The 25,068-nt window shown below is 30.8% G+C and overlaps 3 protein-coding genes across 5 annotated transcripts; 2 read left to right on the top strand and 1 right to left on the bottom strand.

Moving 5' to 3' along the window:
* Positions 1-8,320: 8,320 nt before the first annotated feature.
* On the top strand, positions 8,321-12,706 carry LOC133783331 (WEB family protein At5g55860). Of its 2 annotated transcripts, XM_062222941.1 has the most exons (4): positions 8,321-8,697; positions 8,878-8,938; positions 9,961-10,171; positions 10,669-12,706. In XM_062222941.1, the coding sequence occupies exons 3-4, from the start codon at positions 9,998-10,000 to the stop codon at positions 12,457-12,459; spliced, it is 1,965 nt and encodes a 654-aa protein (XP_062078925.1). In that variant the 5' UTR covers positions 8,321-8,697; positions 8,878-8,938; positions 9,961-9,997; the 3' UTR covers positions 12,460-12,706. The 2 variants fall into 2 exon arrangements, with proteins under 2 accessions (XP_062078925.1, XP_062078926.1); XM_062222942.1 differs by lacking the exons at positions 8,321-8,697; positions 8,878-8,938 and having other exon boundaries at positions 9,959-10,171; positions 10,623-12,706.
* A 3,276-nt stretch (positions 12,707-15,982) lies between these two features.
* LOC133783330 (uncharacterized) lies at positions 15,983-19,525 on the top strand. The gene is made up of 5 exons (XM_062222940.1): positions 15,983-16,532; positions 17,746-17,831; positions 17,967-18,272; positions 18,433-18,516; positions 18,798-19,525. The coding sequence occupies exons 1-5, from the start codon at positions 16,140-16,142 to the stop codon at positions 19,252-19,254; spliced, it is 1,326 nt and encodes a 441-aa protein (XP_062078924.1). The 5' UTR covers positions 15,983-16,139; the 3' UTR covers positions 19,255-19,525.
* A 946-nt stretch (positions 19,526-20,471) lies between these two features.
* On the bottom strand, positions 20,472-24,257 carry LOC133783329 (SEC14 cytosolic factor-like). 2 transcript variants are annotated; one of them, XM_062222939.1, is made up of 11 exons: positions 23,933-24,257; positions 23,813-23,838; positions 23,124-23,207; positions 22,971-23,024; positions 22,768-22,845; positions 22,482-22,535; positions 22,203-22,262; positions 22,003-22,098; positions 21,416-21,517; positions 21,215-21,295; positions 20,472-21,112 (listed from the first exon to the last, which is right to left on the bottom strand). In XM_062222939.1, exons 1-11 carry the CDS (start codon positions 23,985-23,987, stop codon positions 20,792-20,794), a joined length of 1,011 nt encoding a protein of 336 aa, XP_062078923.1. In that variant the 5' UTR covers positions 23,988-24,257; the 3' UTR covers positions 20,472-20,791. The 2 variants fall into 2 exon arrangements, with proteins under 2 accessions (XP_062078923.1, XP_062078922.1); XM_062222938.1 differs by having other exon boundaries at positions 23,813-23,841; positions 23,933-24,256.
* Positions 24,258-25,068: the final 811 nt, after the last annotated feature.

The raw sequence follows: 25,068 nt of genomic DNA, 5'->3' as shown, positions 1-25,068 counted from the left end.
GAGGCAGATATCATTAATCTAGAATTAATATACTATATATAGTGCATGCATGGGCTGCTATAGCAAAGCAATATACGTAAGAATATTATTATATATATATATATATATCATATCATATCATGCATAGTGGCCTACAAACAATAATGCCTTTCATTTTTTAATACTTTGTTGTTATTATTGTACCTAACATAATAATATTTAGTTGTTAATTATTATCTTTTTTGTTTATGATTCTTCATTTTCTAGGGCTTATAATACTAAATTTATGTATGGACTATGGGACCTGATATCATTAAGCACTAATTGCTAATTAAATTCTTGTATAACCTCAACAACAAGTTCATTACAAAGAGACACCCAATTGACAGTTATGGAGCTAGTAGAATTAGAAAGCCCCAAGTTGTAATGGGCCCTATGTGGGCTTTCATATGTGTGGCCCAATTAGTGGAGAGCTACCTAGACCTAGGCTAGGCTATTATGATGACTTTAAATTTTTGTTTGTTTATTTTAGAGATCATATCACTTTATATTTTCTTTTCCATCCAATAGATTTTCTTTCTCCCATATTTTTCCATCTTTCTTAATTTCACTCCTTTCCATCAAATATAGTGTGAAGTTTGAGGTGGTGATTTTTTGTTGGTTGTATATTATTTTAGCATTCTAGTTTTATACAAAATATCAAATATGTCTCTTAGTTTTTACAAATACCACAATAGTACATCCTAATTTGTTCTTCATACTAAAATAGTACTTATGAACTTATTTTTAGTCAAATTTATTTTTTCAAAAACCCTTTAACCTCTCTTACATATTTTTTTTCTATAATTAATATTATTTTTAATACTTCTAATAAATTAATAATACTTAAACTTTATTTTTGAAAACATATAAAGTTAAATAAATAAAATTAATTATTACATTTTATTATTATTTAATATTTGATTTTAAGTTAAACTTATAGTAATATTATTTATTTAAGTTTTTATTATTATTTACACTTTATTTACGTTTATTTAATTTATTGAAATAATTATAAACAAAATATATAAGTGAAGTTAAAGTGTCTCTAAAAATATATAAATGATACCATTTTGGTATTTATGAAAATTGGGAGCCATATATGATATTTTGCATAAACTTAGAGGAGCAAAATGATATATTCCCACTATTTTATTTGTTTAGTTTTTACTTAAATACTCACTAATACTTTTGTGGTTTTAATAATGACTTATTATAAGAATAGTTCTAAAATTATTTTATTTGTCTTGACAAGTTAGTCTTACTATTACTATTATTTGGTAAATCGTTCTTCAAACTTATTATTTTGATCCAAATATCATTACGATTAATATTGTCAAAAATGTGTTTAAAAATATTTACAACAAAAATAATTCAATATTGCTAAGCTTATTAATAAAAAGTGACTCGTGTACTAGATAGATTTAGCTACTAAATCATGTAAAAATCAATGTTCTTTTTTTCTATTCTTAATTATTTATTTTATCTGCTTAATTATTCTTTATTTTAGTTGACGAAAAATTGCCTCAATAAATAAAATTTGGTCCATATATTTTTTTTGTATTGACAAATTGGTCATCCATTTTATTATTTTTAATATATTTTAAATTTCAATTTTTAAATATAGAATTAAAAAGTATTGCAATAAATTAAAAAAAATTACTGCAAATTAAAAAAATTATTTTGTTGTAAGTATTTTAACGGATCTTTTAAACGATGTTAATCATAGAACTGTCGTTGCATCAAAACAATAAATTTTGATATCGATTTGCAAAAGAAAGTATAGTGATCAACTTGCTAAGACACACAGTCATTGCCAAATAGTTGCCAAATAGTATCAAATACCTTTCCATAATTAATTTTAATAAGACTATAATACCCTCTATTTAGTTACTTGATTTTTTTTTTCTTTTTATATTCTCTAACATCTTATAAAATCTTAATAAATATTTTATTTATATAAAGCATAATTATTTTTTTTTTAAATATTGATTCACTTTCTTAACAAGTAAAGTAATATTATTTAATATTTTATTTAAATAAAATTTTTAAATATTTTTATTAAGTATTTAAATATATATAAAAAAAAATCAAGTCGATAAAGAAAATATATAGTTTTCTTATTAAAATTAATTTTGACCAAATTTGTTAAAGATGGTATTTTGTTATATTTGGTAAAACTACAAAAGATGTAAATTAGTATTATTGATACCACAAAGTAAGGGGATATTTAAGCCAAATATTGTGGATATTTGTATATATCCAATTTCACTTCATTTATGATAAATCATAGGAATTTATCCTTAGTTCTTTATTATTATTATTATTATTATTATTATTATTATTATTATTATGCATGTTGAGTATATATTAACTAAATTACTTTTATTAGAATTTTTTTTATGATTAACCAATTGTCATGGTGAGTACATGTCAAAGCACACCAAAACAAATGTAAGAATATATATAAATATACAAGAAAACATGATATGATGTTCATAAAATAATATTCCAAAACCAAGCAATTATTTTTTTTCATAGGAACAAAAAATAATGATTTAAATCATGTTGGTGAAGCCATAAACCCCAATAATGGGGCAAAAAAAGTTAGTTGCACTTGTGTGTCTTTGTCCTAGTCTCCTCTAGGACAAGAAAGAGGGAACCACAATGGGGTCACCAACATGACTATTATGTAATGAATTAGTTATTTGAGATGGATATAGTGAGTGATAGATTAGGAGAGCTTGGAAATAGTTAATATATTAATAGTAGTAGTGAGATTATGATTTGTTTAACCACATACATAAATATAGGGGACGACTATGGTGCAGGGCGAAAATGAGATATATTGAGTGATAGACTCGGAAAGTTAGGAAATAGTAGTAGTGAGGTTGTGATTTGTTTAACCACGTGTATAGATATATGGACTGACTACGGTGCAATCAAAATGAGATTTTGGTACCTAAATAATTATTTTTATGACGGTATACATTGTGGTCATTTTAATCTGATTGGTATAGTATCCAAATCTTATTTTATCATTTTGAAAACTTGAAAACAGTGGGACCTACAAGAATAATTGATTGGCATGATGATTTTGAAAATAAAATTCAAATCAGTGTTCTAATTTTGTGTTTTAAAATAAAAAACAATAAAATCATGTTTTCTCTGTTTCTAAATCATTGTATCTTAAAATCCTACAAACCTATCACTTTTTTATATTTTCAGATTTTCTACCAATCACATATTATTTAGTTTTTTAAAACTCAAAAATAATTTTTAGATACTTAACCAATTATATTTTCAAAAACATGTTTTCAGACTATAAATTCATATTTTTATTTCAGAAACACACTTTTTAAAATGCAGTTTTCCAATCGTAAACCAATCAGACCTGATATCCTACAAATTTTCGAAAAATTTGAAATAATTTACAATACCGAAACACAAGGTTCAAGCAGTTGAATTTTACACGTGCATACAAAAAAAATAGTTACGAGTACAACAAGTTGTTTGAACTTTGTTTTCGACACTGTAAATTATTTCAAATTTATTGAAAATTTGTAGTATGTCTTAAATGACTACAATGTACACCATCATAAAAACAATTAGAAAAAAAATTATTTAGGTGACGAAATCCCATTTTGGCTGCACCGTAAATACACCCTATAAATATATATTATATTTTTTTAAAAGAAATATTTCTGTTATTTTATTTATATATTTAAAAAAAAAAAGAGAGATATGAATCATCATTAAGATTGCAAAGCGTTTATGTCAAAGATGAATAGAGAAATCTAATCTATTTAAGAAAGCTCATTATTTAGTCTAAAATCATGCTTAGCTAGCTTATGCGCCACTTTATTATCAAGGCAACCGACATGGAATGGAATAGATTTACCTTGAAAAATTAGACAATAAAACTTGTATATTAGAGAACAAGACACCCAACTCATTTACATGAACAATTTTATTATTAATAGTCAAAACTAAGAAAAGGGAGTGCAAGAATGTGGCTTGAATTGGGAGTTAACAACCTTGAGCCAAATTAAGTCGCCCTAAAAGAGCAAGTGCTTTTGCCGAAAGACCGAAAGAATATATGAAAATAGAATATTAACATTTATAATAATATGAATTATAAGAACTGGCACAACAATGTCAAAATAGTCAAAAAAAAAAAAAAAACAGAATACAAAACAAGTAATTAATGTTAAAACAATCAAAATGAAAGATAAACAACATGCACAATTATATTAAGAATATCTTTTCACAATGAAAATCACCAATGATCGCTTGAATTACACAAGGAACACCAAAATTTACTTTGCTACAAAAGTTCTACATGTCTAAGAACAACTTTCTTGGAGCTAACCAATGCTCTAATCTCACAATGACTTTTTTTGAACTCTCTACATTAGTTTTCTCAACTTAATTTCTGTTGGGACCAAAATATCTGGCCCAAAGTTCTTTCCTCATTTACCGAATATTCAAAACAGATCGTTTTGATCTGCAGAAGCTTCGAAGGCAGAAGTTACGGGACAGAGGCGGTCTGCGCCTTTGATCTCCGAATACATAATTTAAAATCAACGTATTTTGGAGGGAAATTCAGTTATTTTTCCTCCACCAGTCAAGGGTTCGGTTGAACCAACTAACTACTTTACATTTTTGTTCTATAAATGTGAGATTCTTATCCAAACAAAGGCATTAAAATTATTTTTTACTGACTTAGGCATCAGAGTGTCTTTTTTGCAAGTATCCCCGACGAGTCAAAATGCGATCTTCATCACCGGAGCAGGATAAAAAAACCACCTAGTGTCGGCTCATACCTCCAATTATAGAAAGACATATTTGTTACATCAACAATTTCAATGTCTCTTAACCTCAAAAATATTAATTTATAATACGACAACCAGAAAAGCTAATCTTCTGAAATTAGAAAGAGGTGTAACTTAACTCAACAAAATTTCCTAATATAGAAAACTTGTGTGGGCATTTGAGTCATGGCCAAAATCGCACAAGGCACACGAACTATTAGTGGAAACATTACGGCGAAAACTTCCCTAATTGAGAAGGGTAAAGACATTTATAAAGTACCACGACATGAGTCTATATGTTAAAAAAAAAAACTTAAAGGGATAGGCAAAATACAATCAAAGTGAGCAGCTAGTATTAAAATTTTGGGTTACAAAACAAATGAAATTTGAGATTGTTAATATATCAACTATATTCCTTATCTTTAGGAGAAAAGATGGCAAATGTGGTGGCCAAGGATCATTGGAAACCCTTATTTCTCTTCCATTTCCAATGTGACACCAAGTCTTTTAAGTGACAATTAAGTTTCTTCCCCAAAAAATACCATGCTAATATCCTTTGAGAGCATAGAATGCTTGTATTTTTTTTTTAAATATCTTGCTTTTGGCACTTGTGCTATTTGAGAAGAAGGATTAAATAGGATACATCATGCCCTTTTGGCCAGGAGTGATTGATTATACAAGAAAAATCTTTTGAATTAACCTAAAACCTTTGTCACTTTTTGGTTGACACATTTTGCATAATCAATCACAATGTATATAATAAACTTTTTAGCTCTTAAAAAAGAGCATAACATGAGATATGTAAGTAAATAAGTATATAATATTTTCGGCACAATTTTTTTTAATGACTGTGTATATTGTAGTTATTTAGAATATCCTGCAAAGTTTTTGGAAATTTCGAATAATTTATAAAAAAGAAAGTTCAAATAATTTGTTGCATGTGTGACCCTTTTTTTTTATGCATGTGGAAGTTAACTTGTTTAAACCTTATTTTCGACACTGTAAATTATTTATAATTTTATGAAAATTTACAAGATGCTCTAAATAACTATAACGTACACATTCATAAAAAAAAATCACCGAAAATACTTCATGAGCCAAAAACACTAAGGTGTGCCTCTTTTTGGGTGCACCGGAGAATCCTCTTATAATAATAATAATAATAATAACCAAAACAAATATAGCATATCACAAAAAATATATACATAGTGTTCATCAAATCATGTGTAATAACAACGATGACCAATTTGAATATATTAGAGCACCAAAATACATATAATATGCTCAAATATTTACTAGTATAATAATGGTTATATTGTTATAAAATTTTGATAAATAAATACATATTTAGTCCAATTTTGAGCTATTTGTTTGTGTAATTCCCATGTAACCAAAAGTTAATTAAATTGGTTTATTCACCAAGTTACCAAATCCATAGAGACAACATTTATAATAATTTTATAAGATAATTGCTAAGGGAACTAACAGTACTCAATAACACAAGGAGGTGGCGTACTGTTATTGATGCAATCCAATATCGGGCCCCACATATTTAAATTTAATATAGTATTGGATTAAAATGCTTCATGAACATACATACCAACAAATAGTATTTACCAACAAATAGTATTTATTTTGCTTCCTTTTTATATTAATATGTTAATTAATACTTAATATCCTTCTTTAATGGGATTGGTTATGTGGAAATGGGCCTGTGTTTTAATGAATAGATGCTTTATAACATCTCTACTAATTATGAAACTTCCTGCAATTTGAACCCATTGGATATGCAACAAAGATTCCTATATATAGTATACTATTATTTTATTCTCACCGTTCACAGAATCACATAATTTTTTTTAACCACCAATGAGTAAAATACAAGAGAGAACATAAAAGCATCTACTATACCTTACCATTGAATAGAACACAAAAGGACAAATTATTACCTCCTTTATTGTCTCTTTTTAATATATAAAAAGTCTAACTAAAACAAAATAATAATAATAATAATAATAAATGAAGAAAAATGATACAATGAACACTTATAATATGTTGTCCTTTTATTTTCTATGACAGCATTTTTTAATTTGTTTACAAAGTTTTTTTTAAAAAGAATCAACATTAAAACACAATTTTATGACTTTTTTATTATAACTAAATATAATAATAATAATAATAATAATATTTTTTTCATACATAATGTAATATTCATTATGACAAAAAAAAAAAAAAAAAACAATCTTTGGTGTTTCAACTTTCAACCCTAAACTCTTAAAAAATTGTCTTTGTAATGTGTCTTTGAAAGTAAAAAGTAGAAAAGAGAACTTTAATGATTTGTGAACCAAATCTATAAACTTACATTGAACAAGTATATCAATAAGTATTTTTTAAAATAAGAAAATAATACTATTTATAAAAATAGTTAATACAACATTGATCCCTTATGTTTAATCAAAGTTTTAATTCAAATACTTGTTTAAAAAAACATATTTTATTATAGTTATGAATAGTGATTTACACTTTACACATTTAAGAGAATTTTCGAAAAGATTATTACATTTTATACTTAATCTAGCACGATTCTTCTTTAATCGAACCTCGATAAAGTAATTTACAAACCGAATAAGGAAAAAAATCAAATGAAATTATTATTATTATATTTTATAAATACAATTACACATTTAAGAAAATTTTAGATAAGAAAAGAAAACACTATGAGATTATTATTATATTTTATACTTAATCTAACATGATTCTCCTTTAATTGGAAAAAATCAAATGAAATAAAAATAAAATCTTAGATTTATTCTAATACATAAATAAGTTTCAATTAAATGTATAGTATTGTTACAATAAATATCTTATGAGTAGATTTTGTTCTTGAAGCCATTTTTAGAGCATCAATTATTGAATAACAAAAGCCCCACATTAGCACAATGGTACATAGTCATTAATTACTACTCTACTCAATTATTCAAATGAAATTGAAAAGAAAGATCAAAATCCAAGTGGTGTGACATGTCACATATGAATATGAATAGAAACTATGTATATATATAGATATAGTCACATAGATAAAGATATATAGGGGATAGTGAGAGACACAACTAGAAGCCAAACTAAGTCTATTATATATATAGTAATACAAACTATTTCTCTCTCACTTTACTTTTGTTTTGGGTCATGGTCACTAGTCAGACTAACGCATTGAACGGTGCCATTTGCTGACGTGGCACTATAATATGGCATTATAGTTCCTAAAGGTGGCAACTTTGAATTGCATTGTTGTACCTTTGTCAAGGGTAATTTTTTAGTAATAAAGGTACAACCTTTGAATGCATGAATGAATGATAAAGAGAGCTCAGGGAAAAGTGATACACTTGATCCACATCTCTTTCTCTCTCTCAAGAACATCGTTGCTGATGATATAAATTTGTCTCAAACAGCTTTCGAATTTTCAAACATCTCTCTTTCTTGCTTTCCTCTCTCTCCTCCTCTCTCTGTGTGTATCTCTCTTTCAAACACTATAAAAAACTCTCTTTGGCCGATTAGAAGCAACTCGTCAAAGGAAAAGTTTTGTTTTTTGAATGTGTTTGTAGCTTTGAATTTTTGTTTTGAGTTTTGAAAGAAAGACCCCTTTTTGTTATCTGGGTCGGTAAGATTTTCGGGTCTTGTGGGAGTTCTGTGGAGCTAGAAAGTGTTTTCTTGGTGGGTTTTGGTCTTCTTGGGTGGAAGACGTGTTTGAGAGGGTTTTGACTTTTCAAGCGCACGATGATCCATGAGGGATCATTCAAAATCTTTGCATGTGACTTCTTCTAATGGTGTCTGCCCCTTCTGAGCTCTGGTGATTCTAGGGTTTGTGGTGCGTTCTTTCTTTCTCTGGTTTGATTATTAGGGTTTCTGGGTTTGATTAATTTCACTATTTAAGCTCAATATCTTTGCTTATTTATATATATTAGCTTTATTTGTTGAGACTAAAGGTGTTTTTTTTTATCATCATCTGAAAAGTTGGCTTTCTTTTTCCTATTATTTTCTGTTTCAGCGTTGGAAGAGTGATTGAGATATAATTGGGTTCATTTGCTTCAAGAATCAGAAAAGCATAGGTATGGTATTTGCATAGTTCAGTACCTTTATTTTTTTTTTTTCTGAAAGCATTAGTTTTGATACTTCAGAACCTTTTCATTGAATAAATGCTCAGAGTTAGATTATGTTTTGTTTGGCTGGTGAACATTAATTTTCATATGTTGTTTGTTTTAGGTTTTGGGGGTGTAGGTTATTTCTCCTGATATAATGGTTGATTTTGACAGATGAAAATGAAAATTGGATTTTTATTGTTTTCAAAATCATTAAACAGTACCCTTTATAATTTACTTTTAACATCTCTTTGGTTGGTAGGTGTGTACTTCTTAATTTTTAATTTTTATTTTAATGTATGGTTGAAGCTATGGAGTTAGTTATGCCATTTGTGTCGTTACAAGTAGTTAATGACTTGAATTAAACTCTCTATCTTTGGTTGATTAGTGTTGAGCCTTTTTATTCGCAGTAGCAATACATTGTCAGAATACGAATTATAAAACCTTCACTCTTTAAGCTAGAAATTACTATCTTTGCAATTGCTGATGGTGTGAAGGATAAGCCATAGACTCATTGATTTGGTATTCAGTAGGACTTTGGTTCTTAACTACCTACCTAGGATTGCTGACATGATTAGCTTGAGTTGGTATCAAAATATGATAAACTTTTAAATGATTAAGGTATAAGGTTTTGTAAAAAGTTTCTGACATGTATGCTCAACAAGTTTGGAATTAGAACATGCTATATAGTATATGACTTTCTTATGATTTTAGATGTATCAGTTCAGTTCCACGACGAGATAGTCGGTGAAAAGCTTGTGATAGTTTGTTTTCACTTTGTCACCTACTGTGCTCTGTATCACAATGATATAAACGAAAACTGTTATTACTTTTGTTTGTTTGAGTGTGAGTCATGAGGGGGATTTCGATAAGGAGTTTGATGTGCACGCTGTTGTTTAATCTATGGTGTTTGTTGCCCTCTTGTGCTTTTTTCCCCTTTTTGTATTTATCTTCATTTTTCAAAATTATAGTTCCTTTGTACTTTTCAACAGGAGGACATTGGTTTAAGTGTATTACGAAGAAACCAGTATGGTTGCAAAAGACCGTTCGAATGCTACAGACTCTCCTAATAAGGTGGAGGTGGGAGAGATAGACACCAGGGCGCCTTTCCAATCTGTGAAAGATGCAGTCACATTATTTGGTGAAGGTGCTTTCTCTGGGGAGAGACCTGCCATTAAGAAGACAAAACCTTATTCTGCGGAGGTACTTTAGCTTCTTTTAAGCATTTACAGGCATGTTTGTTTCTTGATATAAGTAAACCTATCTGGTTCCTCACAATCAATAGAGAAGTTCTTGCCATCAAGTGATCAAGAACCTATATTTAGATCATAGTTTGGGTGTGACCCTCGCGGAATTCATGTTTATGTTCTCCAATTCCAAGTTTTTTTTGTAACATGCCTTGCTCAGGCATTTGAATGTATAATCATTTCTATAGAATTATGTATGTAAGTATTAGATACAACTGACGATTTACATATGAAAGGAAGAGAGGGAAAAGTGGCTTTCTCTCATTTTTTAATTTTTGGATGAAATCTTTGATTTTTCTCTTATTTTATCAATTGATAAGCTTATGCATCTTGACTCTTGAGATTATAAGTGCTGCAAAAAATATTTGCTCTCCAAAATACTGCTTATATTTACTTCTGGAATGTAGGTGTCTGTAGTCTGTTTGATTCAATATTTTATTGATTTCAATGCAGAGGGTATTGGCCAAGGAGACACAGCTTCATCTGACCCAGAAAGAACTGAACAAGTTGAAGGAACAACTAAAGAGTGCCGAAACTACTAAATCACAGGCACTTGCTGAGCTTGAAAGGGCTAAGGTCACAGTTGATGATCTGACCCAGAAGCTGAAATCTCTGATTGAATCCAAGGAATCTACAATCAAGGCAACTGAAGCTGCTAAGAATCAGGTGAAGCAATTTGGAGAAGCAGACAGCGACAGCGTTCTGGGAAAAGATGGTGCCTGGAAACAAGACTTAGAAACAACAAGAACTCAGTACATGACAGTAATTACCGAACTTGACGCTGCAAAACAAGAATTAAGGAAACTTCGTCAGGACTGTGATGTGTCATTGGATGCAAAAGTTTCTGCCTTCAAACAAGAAGCAGAGGCCAAAGATGCTGCAAAAGCTAATGTTGAACGAGTTGGTGAGCTCGCGAAGGAAATTTCAGCTGTGCAGGAGTCAATAGGGCAAGTTAAACTTGCTTCCTTGCAAGCCCAGCAGGAGCAAGCCAAGATATTTTCGGAGAAGAATGAACAGAGGCAGTGGCACAAAGCCACACTAGAGGAGTCAGCTAAAAAATTAAGTGCTTTGAAAAAGGAGTTTGATCCAGAGCTTTCTAGAAGTCTTGAAGCACAGCTTGCTGAAACATTGAATGAAATTGGGTCTATGGAAAAGCAACTGGAGAATGCCAAAGCTTCTGATTTGGATTCTGTGAGAACTGTCACTTTGGAGCTGGACGGTGCAAAAGGGTCGCTACAGAAAGTTGCAGAAGAGGAAAACTCACTCCGAAGCTTGGTTGAGTCTCTGAAGGTGGAACTAGAGAATGTGAAGAAAGAGCACGCTGAACTGAAGGAAAAAGAAGCGGAAACAGAATCCATTGCTGGTAACTTGCATGTTAAACTTCGGAAATATAAATCTGAGCTTGAAGCTTGCCTTGCAGAAGAGTCCAAAACCAGAGGTTCTTGTGATGATTTGATATCAACGCTGGACCAGTTAACGTTGGAAACTCGAAATGCAAAAGGGGAAGCAGAAGAAATGAAGAATAAAGCCGAGGAATTGAAGAAGGAAGCTGAAGCCACCAAAGTTATTGTAAAAGAAGCAGAAGAGAATCTCAGGATTGCTCTAGAAGAAGCTGAGGAAGCTAAAGTGGCTGAGGAAAGAGCCCTTGATCAGATTAAGGCGTTATCCGATGAAACTAATGCTGCACGAGCCTCGACCTCTGAGTCTGGTGCCAATATCACAATCTCAAGGGAAGAGTTCAACTCTTTGAGCCGCAAAGTTGAGGAGTCTGACAAATTAGCTGACATGAAAGTGGCTGCTGCCATGGCGCAGGTGGAAGCTGTGAGGGCTAGTGAAAATGAGGCTCTGAAGAGGTTAGAGACAATCCAGAAAGAGATCGAGGATACGAAGGCTGCTACAGAGGATGCACTGAAGAAGGCACAGATGGCTGAAGCGGCCAAGAAGGCAGTAGAGGGAGAATTGAAAAGGTGGCGGGATCGCGAGCAAAAGAAGGCAGCCGAAGCTGCATCTCGCATATTAGCAGAAACAGAGATGTCAACAGAATCATCATCATCCCCACACCACTACCGAGTCCAAAATCCAAACCCTCCAACCAAAGTCATCGAGACGCGAAAGTTGGACAAAGAGAAGTCATCTGTTTCAAAGAAAGCACTCTTGCCTAATCTCAGCGGCATTTTCAATCGAAAAAAGAATCAGATTGAAGGTGGGTCTCCTTCTTTCCTCCCTGGTGAGCAAGCCCTGTGAGATGTTTTGATCTTGCAAAACAACAACCTTTTATGAGATTGTGAATAAATGGTTGAAGACAGGAAAGATGTCTGTTTGTGTCTGCATTTTAGAAGTTTGCAGTTAAAACAAATTTGTTATTATCTGTGCAGAAGGAAAAAAAAGTTGAGTTTGGGATGGAAGTGATCAATCAAAGGGGTAGTGTGATTTTTTTGTTGTATATGAGACAGCCATTTTGTAGATTATTGATTGAAATTTTCTTGTGATAGTGTTCCTTCTTCTCCATTTTGGTCATATCATTATGTTATTTGTGTACCAACTTAAATTATTTGTGAATACATATGAGAGATTGACAATGACAACAACTACCTCTTGAAAACCATTAGAGGTTTTTTTTTTTTTTTTTTATTTAAAAAAAAAAAAAAACTTGTGGGATTCACTTAAGTGTGTCCAATCTTAAGATGAAAGCATATTTAGGAATAGATGGGATTCTCTTAATTTTTTTTTACCATATCTAAAAACTTTGGGTACTATGGAGTGTGGATAATGCTAAGAGGCATCTATGTATCTAGGTAGATCTCATGTGTAATAATTTACATAATTTAATGTTATAAAATCTATAGTGCTAAACATCTAGGATAATAAAGGGGATCTTAATGTCTTGATAAAACTACACTTTAATATTTCATAAAAAAATTAAGACCTCACTTTAATGTTTTATGTAAAATTTAAACAAAATTACTCAAGACATGGAATAACTCTAGATTAGGTAAGCAAGATAACATTAATAGAAGTACTTAGATTAAGAAAGACATTGAAGAACACTAGGTTGGCAAGTAAGATAACATTAGGGGGTTGTTTGGTACGGGGTAAAGTGAATGTGAGAATGAGAATCTAAAATACTTCTCATTTTGTTCAAAATTTTAAAGGGTAAGGTTAATAATTTTTGGCCCCTTTGGTATGTGGTAAAGTGAATGTAGGAATGAGAATCTAAAACACTTCTGTTCAAATTTTTAGGGGTAAAGTTAATAATTTTTATAAGCCCCACATGTATTTTGAGGGTAAAATGAATCATTTTATATACTTCAGTTTAATATTATTTTTATTTTAGGTCCCTCTACACTTTCCAATGTCATTCAATTACTCAAAACAAACACCTTTAGAGTAAAGTAAACAATTTTATACAATTGAGTTTGATATTACATCCATCATAAGTCTCTTTATACTTTCCAATATTACTCAACTAGTCAAAACAAACCGTCATAAAAGAAAGTTGTATTAATGGTGAAATCTCACTTTCATTGCTCAAAGTTCTAAAAAATTGTCCATTTACCAAGCTTTTGAGTTGTTCCTAATTAAAAAAATATTGATTAATACATATTCCTTATTAAAGATTTCTCATTCATTTTCATCTATAACATTTCAATACTAATCCACACATACTTTGGTCAATCATATCTAATTCATTGGTTTGTTTGCTAAATCAAACAATAATAATGAAAGATAATTTCTTTGGAAAGCAATGAAAATTAACATAAAATATGATTATAATATATAAAAACATTATTATTTCTACACACTTACCATCAATCACAATATCATGAATTAGTTAACAATAATTATACGTAAAGAACCTAGTCTAACCCATCTATTTAATAATTCAAATAACTTAATTTAATACGAATTAATCGAATCCGATATAAATTTTTAATATATTTTTTAAATTTTAATACGAATTCATTCAATCAAATCAACTATTAGTATAAATATATATATATATATATTTTGAATGAGAATGATACTTACTCAAATACAACCTTGTATATAAAAAAAATATTATTAAATTAAAATTATAAAGTTGGCAGTTCATATATTATAGTAACCAATAAGAAAAGACATTTTTTTACATTTGTAATAATTTAATAGTTCTTTATAAACTACCATTCAAGACAAGTTGTCCAATAAATTCCCATAATATAATTAAATTCATTAAGATATAAAGTGTGTCAGTAAACTTATTTAGTAAAAAATTATCTTAAGATTAATATTTAAATAATTTTTACAAATGTCCTTATAAATAAATATATAGAGATTATACATTTTTTGCTACCTTAGTTTTAAATTATAAACAAAACTATATATTTTGTAAATTGATAAAAGCCTCTCACAAACTTGTTCAACCCCAAAGTGGAATGAAAATTCATATTATTGACTAAATTTGAATTAAAGGTTTCTTTTTTTAATAGTGGGAAGAAAATGATATAAGCTCATAAAAACTACGAGAATTGCTAAGGGGCATTATTGGTGTCCAATATAATAAGAAAGTGACATATTGTTATTGGTAAAATTCAATATAGGGTCTATACATTTTAATTTAATATTTATTATGGAGTATTACTAATCAATTATAGGGTGACTCATCTTGTGGTGTTGGACACCTTAAAACACTTAAAATAAATGAGCTATAATAACTAAAGTAATAAAATTTAGCTCAAAATCATAAAAAACACACTTCATTGGATGAACTAAATCACTCTTTTATTTTAACTCACTATATTTCCAACTACATATGTAGTTAAGGTTTACCTTTCCTTCAAATAATTTTTATTATTATTTTAGTCTTTATCTCTTTTTTTATTATTTCAATTAATAAATATATTTATAAATATAATATAAAGAAAACGATATAGGATGTAATGTAAAAGTTAGAGATAAAATAGAAAAATTGATGTTTTGGTGAGGTATTTTAAAAGATGAAGTAGAATATCGGTGGTTGGAAGTGTTCTTGTAGTGCACTCCCAATGGAGGAGCTAAAATGTCTAATTCTTTGTAATATAGAGAAAAAAAATGGTTAAATAGTCTTCCAATGAGTGATGTAAACTTATATTTTTTACCTAAATGAATATTATTTCTATATATGTAGTGAAACACTATTCATCAAGCTATAAATATTTTATTATTTTTTTATAAACTTTTCTGTATATATATGAGTGTAGTACTATTATATTTAATTATTTTATTTCTTAAAATGAATAAAATAATTTTTTTTAAATATAATATTTAAATGATGTAGAGAAAAAAATAGAGAGGCTAATGTATAGTATAATGTAAAAGTTTGAGATAAATTATAAAAAAAATATGTTTTGGTGGTGTATTTTATAATACACTTTCTCTATAATATTTAGCTAAAATTCATAAAAATATTTTCCATCAGCTTCTTTATATATATATTTATAATAGTTATGCATAAACTATAATTAATTCACATCTACATTTATATATCATTTTAATATTATTATTTTTCTTTCTTTCTTATTTAGTATATATATTTATTATTTCTTTTTTATTTTACTTTATTAAGATATAATATTTAAATTATATAGAAAAATTGATGTACGTTGTAATATAAATAAAATTAAAGTAGAAAAATATGTGTTTTAAAAATGTATTTTAAAAATTATAGTTGAACAAATGCTCTAAGTTTTAGAATCAAAGAAGAAAAATATAGTAAAGTTGGTGAATAGTGATTTGTGAGAGTGTAGAGAGTGAGGCATAGAGAAGAGAGAAGAGAGAGGAGAGAGGTCACGTGTGTCACATTCTTCGATTCGGCGGAGACCAAAGACTCTCTCTCACTCAACACTCCTCACTTCCCTTCCCACACCACTGGAACGGACAACTTCTCTCTTTCACTGCTCAAACCTATGATGGGTAGCGCCAGAGACAGAGACGACGGTCCCCTCACCTATGCCAACCCATCATCATCATCCTCACCAATCACAGTCTCCTCCGACCCTTTAGACAGTTTCCTCAGCGACCCAACTTCCCACATCGGAAGCGCTTCCGGAAGCTTTCAGAACGAAGGCTTACTCGCCGACACCAGTGGCAGCAACAGCGACGCCGAGTTCGGATTCTCCCGGCCTGAATTCCGAACCACCCAACTCGTCGGAACCGTCGACTTGTACCAGCGCCATGTCTTCCTCTGCTACAAGAATCCCCAGGTTTGGCCTCCTCGCATCGAGGCTGCCGAGTTCGATCGCTTGCCGAGGCTGCTCTCCGCCGCTGTCTTGGCTAGGAAGTCCGATATGAAGAAAGAGGTTTGTGGGTTTTGATCCGGGTCGGTTTTCGATTTCGATCACTCAAATGGGTTTGTTTGGTTTGTTCTATTCATTGCTTGTGTTTTAAGATTTGATTTTTGAATTTATGGAATCGAAATGGGTATTTGCTCTTTCATGGATTGATTGATTTAAGTTAAAGTGATTGAAGAGTTTGTGTATGTTACTGTGTTTTACAAGCTTTGTGATTGATTTTGTTTTCATTCCTATTTGGTGTAATTAGGGAATATGAATGACTAAAGATTTGAACATTCCTTAAATAGAGTTACTTTTGGAGTTCCTTAGTTTTGGTAAATTTGAATGGCCTTTGTTTTTGTAAGGCTTTTGCTTGTTTTCGAAGCTAGATTCCCTCAAACCACAAGTCTCACCGTTTGAGTTGCCTCTCTTGTAAAGTTGGGATTTTGGTGTAGAGAAGTTTATGAGTGAAATAAACAATTTGTTTGTACAAATTAATTGTTCGTTATAGAATGAATTAATGAGGAAAAGGTGGGAGCTGATCATGAACTAGAAAGATAACTACTAAGATAAGATGAACTGTCTTGTTATGGTTTTGTTTTTTTTATTTTTTCTTCCTTTTTTATCTGGTTGATTTTATGGTGTAGAATTAAAACTTTAAGGCATTGGCTTTAGAGTTAGGATCTTCCGTTTATGGAGATACCTGACCTACGTGTCTATTAGGCTTATTATTTCACTTCCATCTTTAAAAACGAATCACAAGTCTATTCTCCGTTCAACATATCAAAAAGTATATTCTATGTTCATGTCTAACCTGGATGCTTTTTCACACTCATCTTTATGGCTTGATATCAGTGCCACTGTCCATGCTTATGAACTTGTACTATATACATGATCCCTTTATATTAAATATGTGATTAAGGAACTTCCCTGATGCTTCAGAAGGAATCACACCATCAAATCTTTGTCAGTAGATAGTGATGTTTTTATGGAAGTTTGTTTTAATTTGAAAAAGAATCAGTCGGCAGATAAGTTTAATCTACAGATGTTTGGGAATAAAGCTGTTCTATGTTTTTACACATTTACAATAGTGTGACATAAATTTTGATTTCTCTCTTTCTTTTCTATGTTCTTACAGCTTACAATAGTATGACATAAATTTTGATTTCTCTCTTTCTTTTTGGTTCAGTTTCTTTTGGGGTTAACCTTTTCTCATCGTCTTTTGGTTTTTTTTTTCTAGACTCGGTTAACAATATGCGAGGGACATGATGGAACTGAAACATCAAATGGGGATGTGTTGATCTTTCCAGACATGATCAGATACAGGTTATTTACGAGCTCCTCCTTTTCCGTTAATCCGGTTGGAGTTTCCACTCAACTCCACTTCACAGGCAACCTAACCCCATTCTTTGATAGTTAATATTGACCATAAACTCGCGCACACACACACACAAAATGCAGGAGGTTGACACATTTTGATGTTGACACATTTGTTGAAGAAGTTTTAGTGAAGGATGGTGAATGGCTGCCTGGGACTCCAGAAACACTAAAAGGTTCATATATATTTGTATGTTCTCATGGATCCCGAGATCGCCGATGTGGAGTTTGTGGGCCAGCGCTGGTCAGTAGATTCAGGGATGAAATAGAAATGCTTGCGTTGCAAGGAAAAGTTTCCGTTAGCCCATGTTCACACATTGGAGGGCATAAATATGCTGGAAATGTGATTATATTTGGACCAAATGTCAAGGGAGAAGTAACTGGACACTGGTGAGAGAGAATTTTTTTATGTCAATTCATTAATTTATCTTTTATGTTTCCTTTTGTTGCAAGATTCAATAGTAGTTTTATTCCTTTTCGAGTGGAAGTCTTAAATGTCTATATTTACCAGTAGCTGATCAATGCTATTACATTGATTATGTTTCTACAGGTATGGATATGTTAGTCCAGATGATGTATCTGCATTACTTGAACTGCATATTGGGAAAGGAGAAATTGTAGATAGGCTTTGGAGGTAGTAATATTTTTTTTTCCAATGTTTTACTTCATAGTTTTTTAAATGGTGTATATATTCGCTGTCAAAGTGGCTGAATCCAATGTTTTACCTCATGTGCTTTGAGGAATGATCATTTTATGGTCTCTTTAAACAGAATTATCGGATGCATAACTTGAATTTGAGTAGAGTTGAACGCGTGATTGATCAAAATGATTACTCTTTCTAAAATTTCTAGCATCTTTTTTGTTCTTTCGAGACCTAATTGTTAAAATATCCATTGAATGTGAGTCCTGATTCAGGGGTCAGATGGGTTTATCGGAGGAAGAACAAAAAGAATCTCAGTACCAGAGACTCCAGTTGAATGGCGAAGCTAATGTCGGAAAGGACATGAGTGAGCTGGTACAAACACAGAGAACTCTTTCAAACAATGGTGCTATTAGATCCTCAGCCGAGGTTATGAGCTGCTGCCAGGAGTACGGAAGCTCTTCGTGCTGTCAAAACCCTGTGTTACCTGAGAAGAAGCATTGTTCTGATGCAAACGAGAAATCAAAGAAAGTGATAGCTGATAAGAAAAAGAACAGCCGAAATTTAGTCTCTCGGATAAATAGTGGCAAAGGGTCTTCAACACGAAGGGTTTGTTCTATGCCGACATGGTTGGAGAGCTGGGAGCGTGAAGATACATATGCAGCTCTAGCTGTTGCCTGTGCTGCTCTATCAGTGGCCGTTGCTTATAGCTGCTACAAACAGTCGAGATAGTCTACAAACCTCACTCACTGGTGTGCTAAAATATTTTGTAATACACCAATACAAAGAACTATACTGATTATGGAAGAAGATAGTTTCCCCAGAAAACTTACCACAGGTGTTGTAAAATGTGGGCTGGGGATGCATTTGGTTTGATCTCTCTTTCTTTTGTTCCTATGTACCCATAGAAGTTTGTACTTGTGCATATATGAATGTTTTCCCAAATTACATGAATTCCACCGATTCTTTTCTTCAAAAAAATTTGGGTTTTAGTATTCCTTAATGACACACTAGTTGCTTCTTAACAAATATTGTGACTTACATCAGAAACTCACCTTTCACTAATTTTGAAGAGTTGTTTTAAGGCTGCCCATCTTTAGCAAATCATTTTTCTTAATGAGAAAAACTATGCCAATATGCATTTGATTTTACCTCACATTGGGTGCTCTAGTCCATTCTTTAAAATACCTCATCAAAACACACATTTTTCTATTTTACCTCTAAGTTTTATATTATACCATATATCAGCTTCTCTATATATTTCTTTACATCATAAACATATTTTATTACTTAAAGTAAAATAAAATAATTGAAAAAGAAAAAAAAATTAAAATATTATATAAAGGATATGTAAATGTAGATATGGATATAGATTAATTGGAGTTTGTGCATATCTATTATAAATATATGTATAAAGGAGCTGATAGAAGATGTTTTTATGAGTTTTAGCTAAATATTATAAAGAAAGTGTAGTATAAAATATATCACAAAAACATACATTTTTATAATTTACCTCAAAATTTTTACATTATACCATACATCTGTTTTTTTACATTATTTATATATTATAATTTTAAAAATATTTTATTTATTTTAAAAAATAAAATAATTAAAATAATAGTATCACACTCATATATATATATACAAAAGTTTATAAAAAAATAATAAAATATTTATAGCTTGATGAATAGTATTACACTACATATAAAGAAATACTATTCATTTAGGTAAAAAAAATATAATTTTACATTATCCAATAGAAGGCTACTTAACTATTTTTTCTAATGGAAGGCTACTTAACTATTTTTTCTGCTCTTATCAAGTTGTAGCTTTTTTTTGCATCCATTGTACGTTGGCTATTAAAATATATTGTTATGCTTAGATAAAATTGGTCCCATTTGGGAGCTGGAGTTGCCCAAAAAAGGCTATATAGATTGTATAAGGCTGGATTAGTCAAGAAGCAATTAGCATGTGTATGAGCAAACTTGCTCCATCGTTTCTCCTACATGTTCTAACAACACAAGGATACATATGATCGATCATCCACCCAAGTTGGTGGTGTTTAAACTAAACCAGATCAGTATTGTGTCCTATAACACCTGCATCGAGTTGATGCAAGCAAATACATACTATTACATTAATAATTGAAGAACTCTCCATCTATAAACGATGGTTTTGTGTGTGTTTACCAATCTACTAGTAGGGCTTCAACATCATCGACGGCCGGACTCATCGTGTGGTGGTGGTAATCTGTCGTTGTGCAAGTTTTTCATGAACCGTTAACTCTCAGGTTGCTCATCGACTTGGAAAGGCCGTTTTTGTTTCCAAACTTTTGGAACTCGGATTCAATCGTTCTTGCAATCTCAGCATCATCGGGGTTTGGCTCAGGGAACTTTACATGAAACGACCCTTCTTTGGTTAGTTGAGCAGTCTCCAATGACTCAGCTTGGAACCTGACATAATTGTAGAGATCTTGATGGAACGGATGATCCAAGGAAAAACAATTGTCGGCGATTCCATTCCCAGTATGCCGAGAAGACCCAGATCCTTCCCTTTTACAAAAATGTGGGAGGGATGCATAATCCATTATCTGCAGACAAGATTCCAAGTCAGATCAACCAACAAAAGAACATGTTTTTAGGCCAAATCTTAAGAACAAGCTCAATCCCCATTCAAAGATAAACATGCTCACTTTCAGTAACTCATCTCTTCCACAACCCTGAAGCACCTGAATTTTCCTCCTGGTTCTTTCCTGTAATAGAGGTTTGACAACCTGCATGAAATTCAAGATAATGCATTTCCGCCTTTCAGTCAGTGTCTTGGACGAGCGAATTGTGGATTACAGCAGCTATAGAAGAAGCAATGGGAATTCCTTTTACAGTAAAGCACAAACCTTCCAACACGCTGAAAATATGTACGGGGCATTGACGATATAGTATGTATCGGTCTTCTCTGGGTAGTTCAAGTCATCTATTGTAGATATGACTGTCAAAAGCTGCAACAGAAGGTTGGAGATATGGATCAATCACGGTGTCAGATGGAGAAAAACATTAAAAAAGCTAGGTGATTGCAAATCAGAGTTTTCTTAACAAAATAGAATGGAACATGTAACACGCTACTACAAAGCAGAAACGATAAACAAGAACTGAAAAACAGGGCCTTTGTTGCAAAAATGCATATAGAAAGACACTATTCCACTTCAGTAGATTTTAGAACGACATAAGATAAAAATACCATCTTCTCTACTTCCTTGCTACATTTAAATGACAGAAACTGAAAATACTTTTATGTCAACGGCCTCAGCGGATAGATGATCAATAAAACATTCATTCCAAGGAATTATATTTCAAGACTAAGATTGTCATTGATCGGAGAATACATAAAAGGAATAATCATGTCCACAAGTGGTATAAGAAAGGAACACAACAGTTTTCACTGAAAAAACATCCACTGCAACAGCTGTGTTCATTGGATGAGTACCTTTATTTGGTTAAGTGCGGAAAGCTTCAGACCGGTCATATCCAAAACCTTAAGACAAGTACCAATATACCGTCCATACTTCCGCGTAGCAGAAGGCTAAAACAAAAAACAGCAAATGAGAATAGGAGAGATGAAAAAAATTGAGGCTAGGAGAAGGTTATTTTAAAAAAAAAGACAAAAGACAAAAGTGAGGTAATCACCAAAACTACACGATCTCTATATTCATTCATTTGAATGTGTGACTGCACATAGTAATTTACCTGAAATGAGAGAATCACAAAAGCAAATATCATGAAAACAAATTCCCAAATCACAGTATTTTAAATAAACATTTTCGCTACCATTTATAAGAAGGCTTGTGTAAATGTTTTCCACAGTTGCATTATAGTGTTACTAAAGCTAACCTTAACATTACTTTGTTTTTCTTTCCAACCCCAAATAAAATAAATTAAACAGTAAATAAATTACACTATCCTTACAGATGCTTTGTCGAAGGTGCTGAGTCCGACCCCAACAGCAATGACAGGAAGACCCTGAAAAACATTACCATGAAAATTAAGAATTTCATAAATTTGATTGCAGGATTCTGCTAATCACTAAAAATCATCTCTTAATCACGATTGAGATTTCAAGATCAACACACATATTTGACATAACGAAATAGAATACTCGTAATTACTAGGTTAAAGTGGCAATGGTGGCAATAAAATATAGTAAAGGCTAAAGATCGAAAGGCGAAATAATTTCATGAGAGCAATGGAATACCTCTGTTGAGTAACCAGACAATCCCACAAGCTGAGAGTCCCGAACAGCTCTGTACAAATCATCAGGAACGATAGGTTTCTGTAAATCATTAATAAATCTCCAATCATTACCCTAAGCATAGAATGACTTCACATAATGGTTTCAAAGCAAGAAACACTATCCATATTGAGGTATGTCTCGTTCATCAGAATCTTTTCACTCACCGACAATATATTATCGATCTCATTTTGCAACCTCCATTGCAAACAATCAATCAACTGAAACAATATTGCTGTTAGTAAAACAATTCCAGCCATGTACAAATGATTTCTTTAGGAGATTAACAAGTTCCCATAGATTAAGGAAACATATTTAACCATTTTATGGGCTTTGCCAAGATTCCAATCTCTTGCTTTAAGAAAACGCTCCAATGCTTCAGCTGGATACCCCTGATGCACATTCTGTAGATCACACACACTTACTGTTAGCACTTAGTTTATGCAAAGCATAGACAAAATTATTTTCACTTTAACTTATGTTTTTCAAACAAGATCCACTTTACTTCAAAAATACATCATTAGAAAAAAGTAAAAACTAGCGAACCGACTTCTATCATTTCTTGTTACCTACTAAATATCTTATTATTTTCTATGGACCAATTAGCCAACCAGGTGGGGCTCTTGCAGAAAGTCAAAAGGCAACAAACTAATACCAATTTTACTTTGATACTGCTATTGAGAAAATTCAAATCAACCAATCTAATGAAAAAGATATGTACTATATTATAAACCTTTCATTTTCACATACAAATTCAGCTTCCCCTACGACGTGAAAGAATTAATAACCAAGAAAAATAAGATCTTAGATTGTTAATAATAAAAAAACAGTACACAAATTTAAGCAAGCTGATGTTTGAGTTGTATTAAGCTCTATAAAGGCTTCTCTTTCCCAAGGTTGCAAGTCAACTCAAAGTTCAAATCTTTTCTTGTATTTTTCTCAGAATCCAAACATGTAGTAGATCAAGCAAATATACTAATAAACATAAGAGGGTCTGGTCTGGTCTAACCTTGAATGAGTTCTTCAATGGCTCATCTGCTGCAAAACTCAGTAAAAGAATAAAATAAAGTCAGTAAATTTACAGATCAAAGAAGAAGACAAAATGGGTTGTAGGGAATGAAAAGCAAACCTTGCTCCAATAGCAACTGAAACTGCTTGATCGCTTCTTGATTTACAATACCCATTTGGCAAATTTGCTTATTTTACAGTAATTTAATCAATATAGTAAGAAATCAGCACAAATTTGGGACCAAACCAAACTGGGTCTGGGTCTGCTTTGAAATCTCAGAAACCTCTCCCTCCACTTATGCAGAGCTCTAAATAACAAACCTTTTAAACTAATAAACTTCACGCCCATACATGCAAGCTAGAGAGAAAGAGAGAGAGAGAGAGAGTGTTTTAGAGGGAGAACATTTAAGAGAGAGAGGCGTGTGGGTGCCCCTATGAACTGGGGTGTGTGTAAAAATCAAAACTTGAAATGTAAAGCACCTCTTCAATTAGCTTTTCAGTCCATTGGTTTATTATTATAAAAATATAATATTTATATATATTTGTTTGTGACTTATGGTGGTGAGAAATATAAAAGATTTAGATGGAAAATTGACAAAATTATACAAAAATGTAAATTCTAATTGGGGGATTGTTAGTGTTATCCTCCTCAACTGATTCCTCAAAAAACAATTATTTGATTTTAGTAAATTGCGGCTAAAATATTTAATGATTTCAAAATGTTGCATTTTTATTTTATTTCTAATCTTTTTTTTTGGCTGTAAATATATTTATTTTTGAAATGTATCTAAATTTTTTTTCAAAAAATATACTTAATGTTTTTAAAATATTACACTTTTATACTTATTTTTTATTATGTTTGAGAAATAATAAAATAGTTAAACAAAAATACAAAGTTTTAATTATATTTTAAATTTTAAATTATTTTCACTTTCTTATATTTTTCTCAAAATAATTAAAAACTTATATTTTTCCTTCACTTTTTTTAAAAAACTAATATTTTAAATTGATGAAAAAATCATTTTTAATCATTTAATTTTTTTTATTAATTTCAATAATTTATTTATTAATTTTTAATTTAAAATACTTATTTTGAGGAATAATAAGAAACATAAAATAATTTAAAATTTAAAAAATAATTAAAAACCTATATTTTTCTTTAGCTTTCTTATTATTTCTCAAAATAGAAAAAAAATAAATATAAAAGTGCAACATTTTAAAAATATTGAATATATTTATCGCAAAAAAAATAATTTG

The sequence above is a fragment of the Humulus lupulus genome, chromosome 6 (genome assembly GCF_963169125.1).
Source record: "Humulus lupulus chromosome 6, drHumLupu1.1, whole genome shotgun sequence".
In the NCBI taxonomy this organism is placed as follows: Eukaryota; Viridiplantae; Streptophyta; class Magnoliopsida; order Rosales; family Cannabaceae; genus Humulus; species Humulus lupulus.
This window is presented reverse-complemented; position numbering and strand designations above follow the sequence as displayed.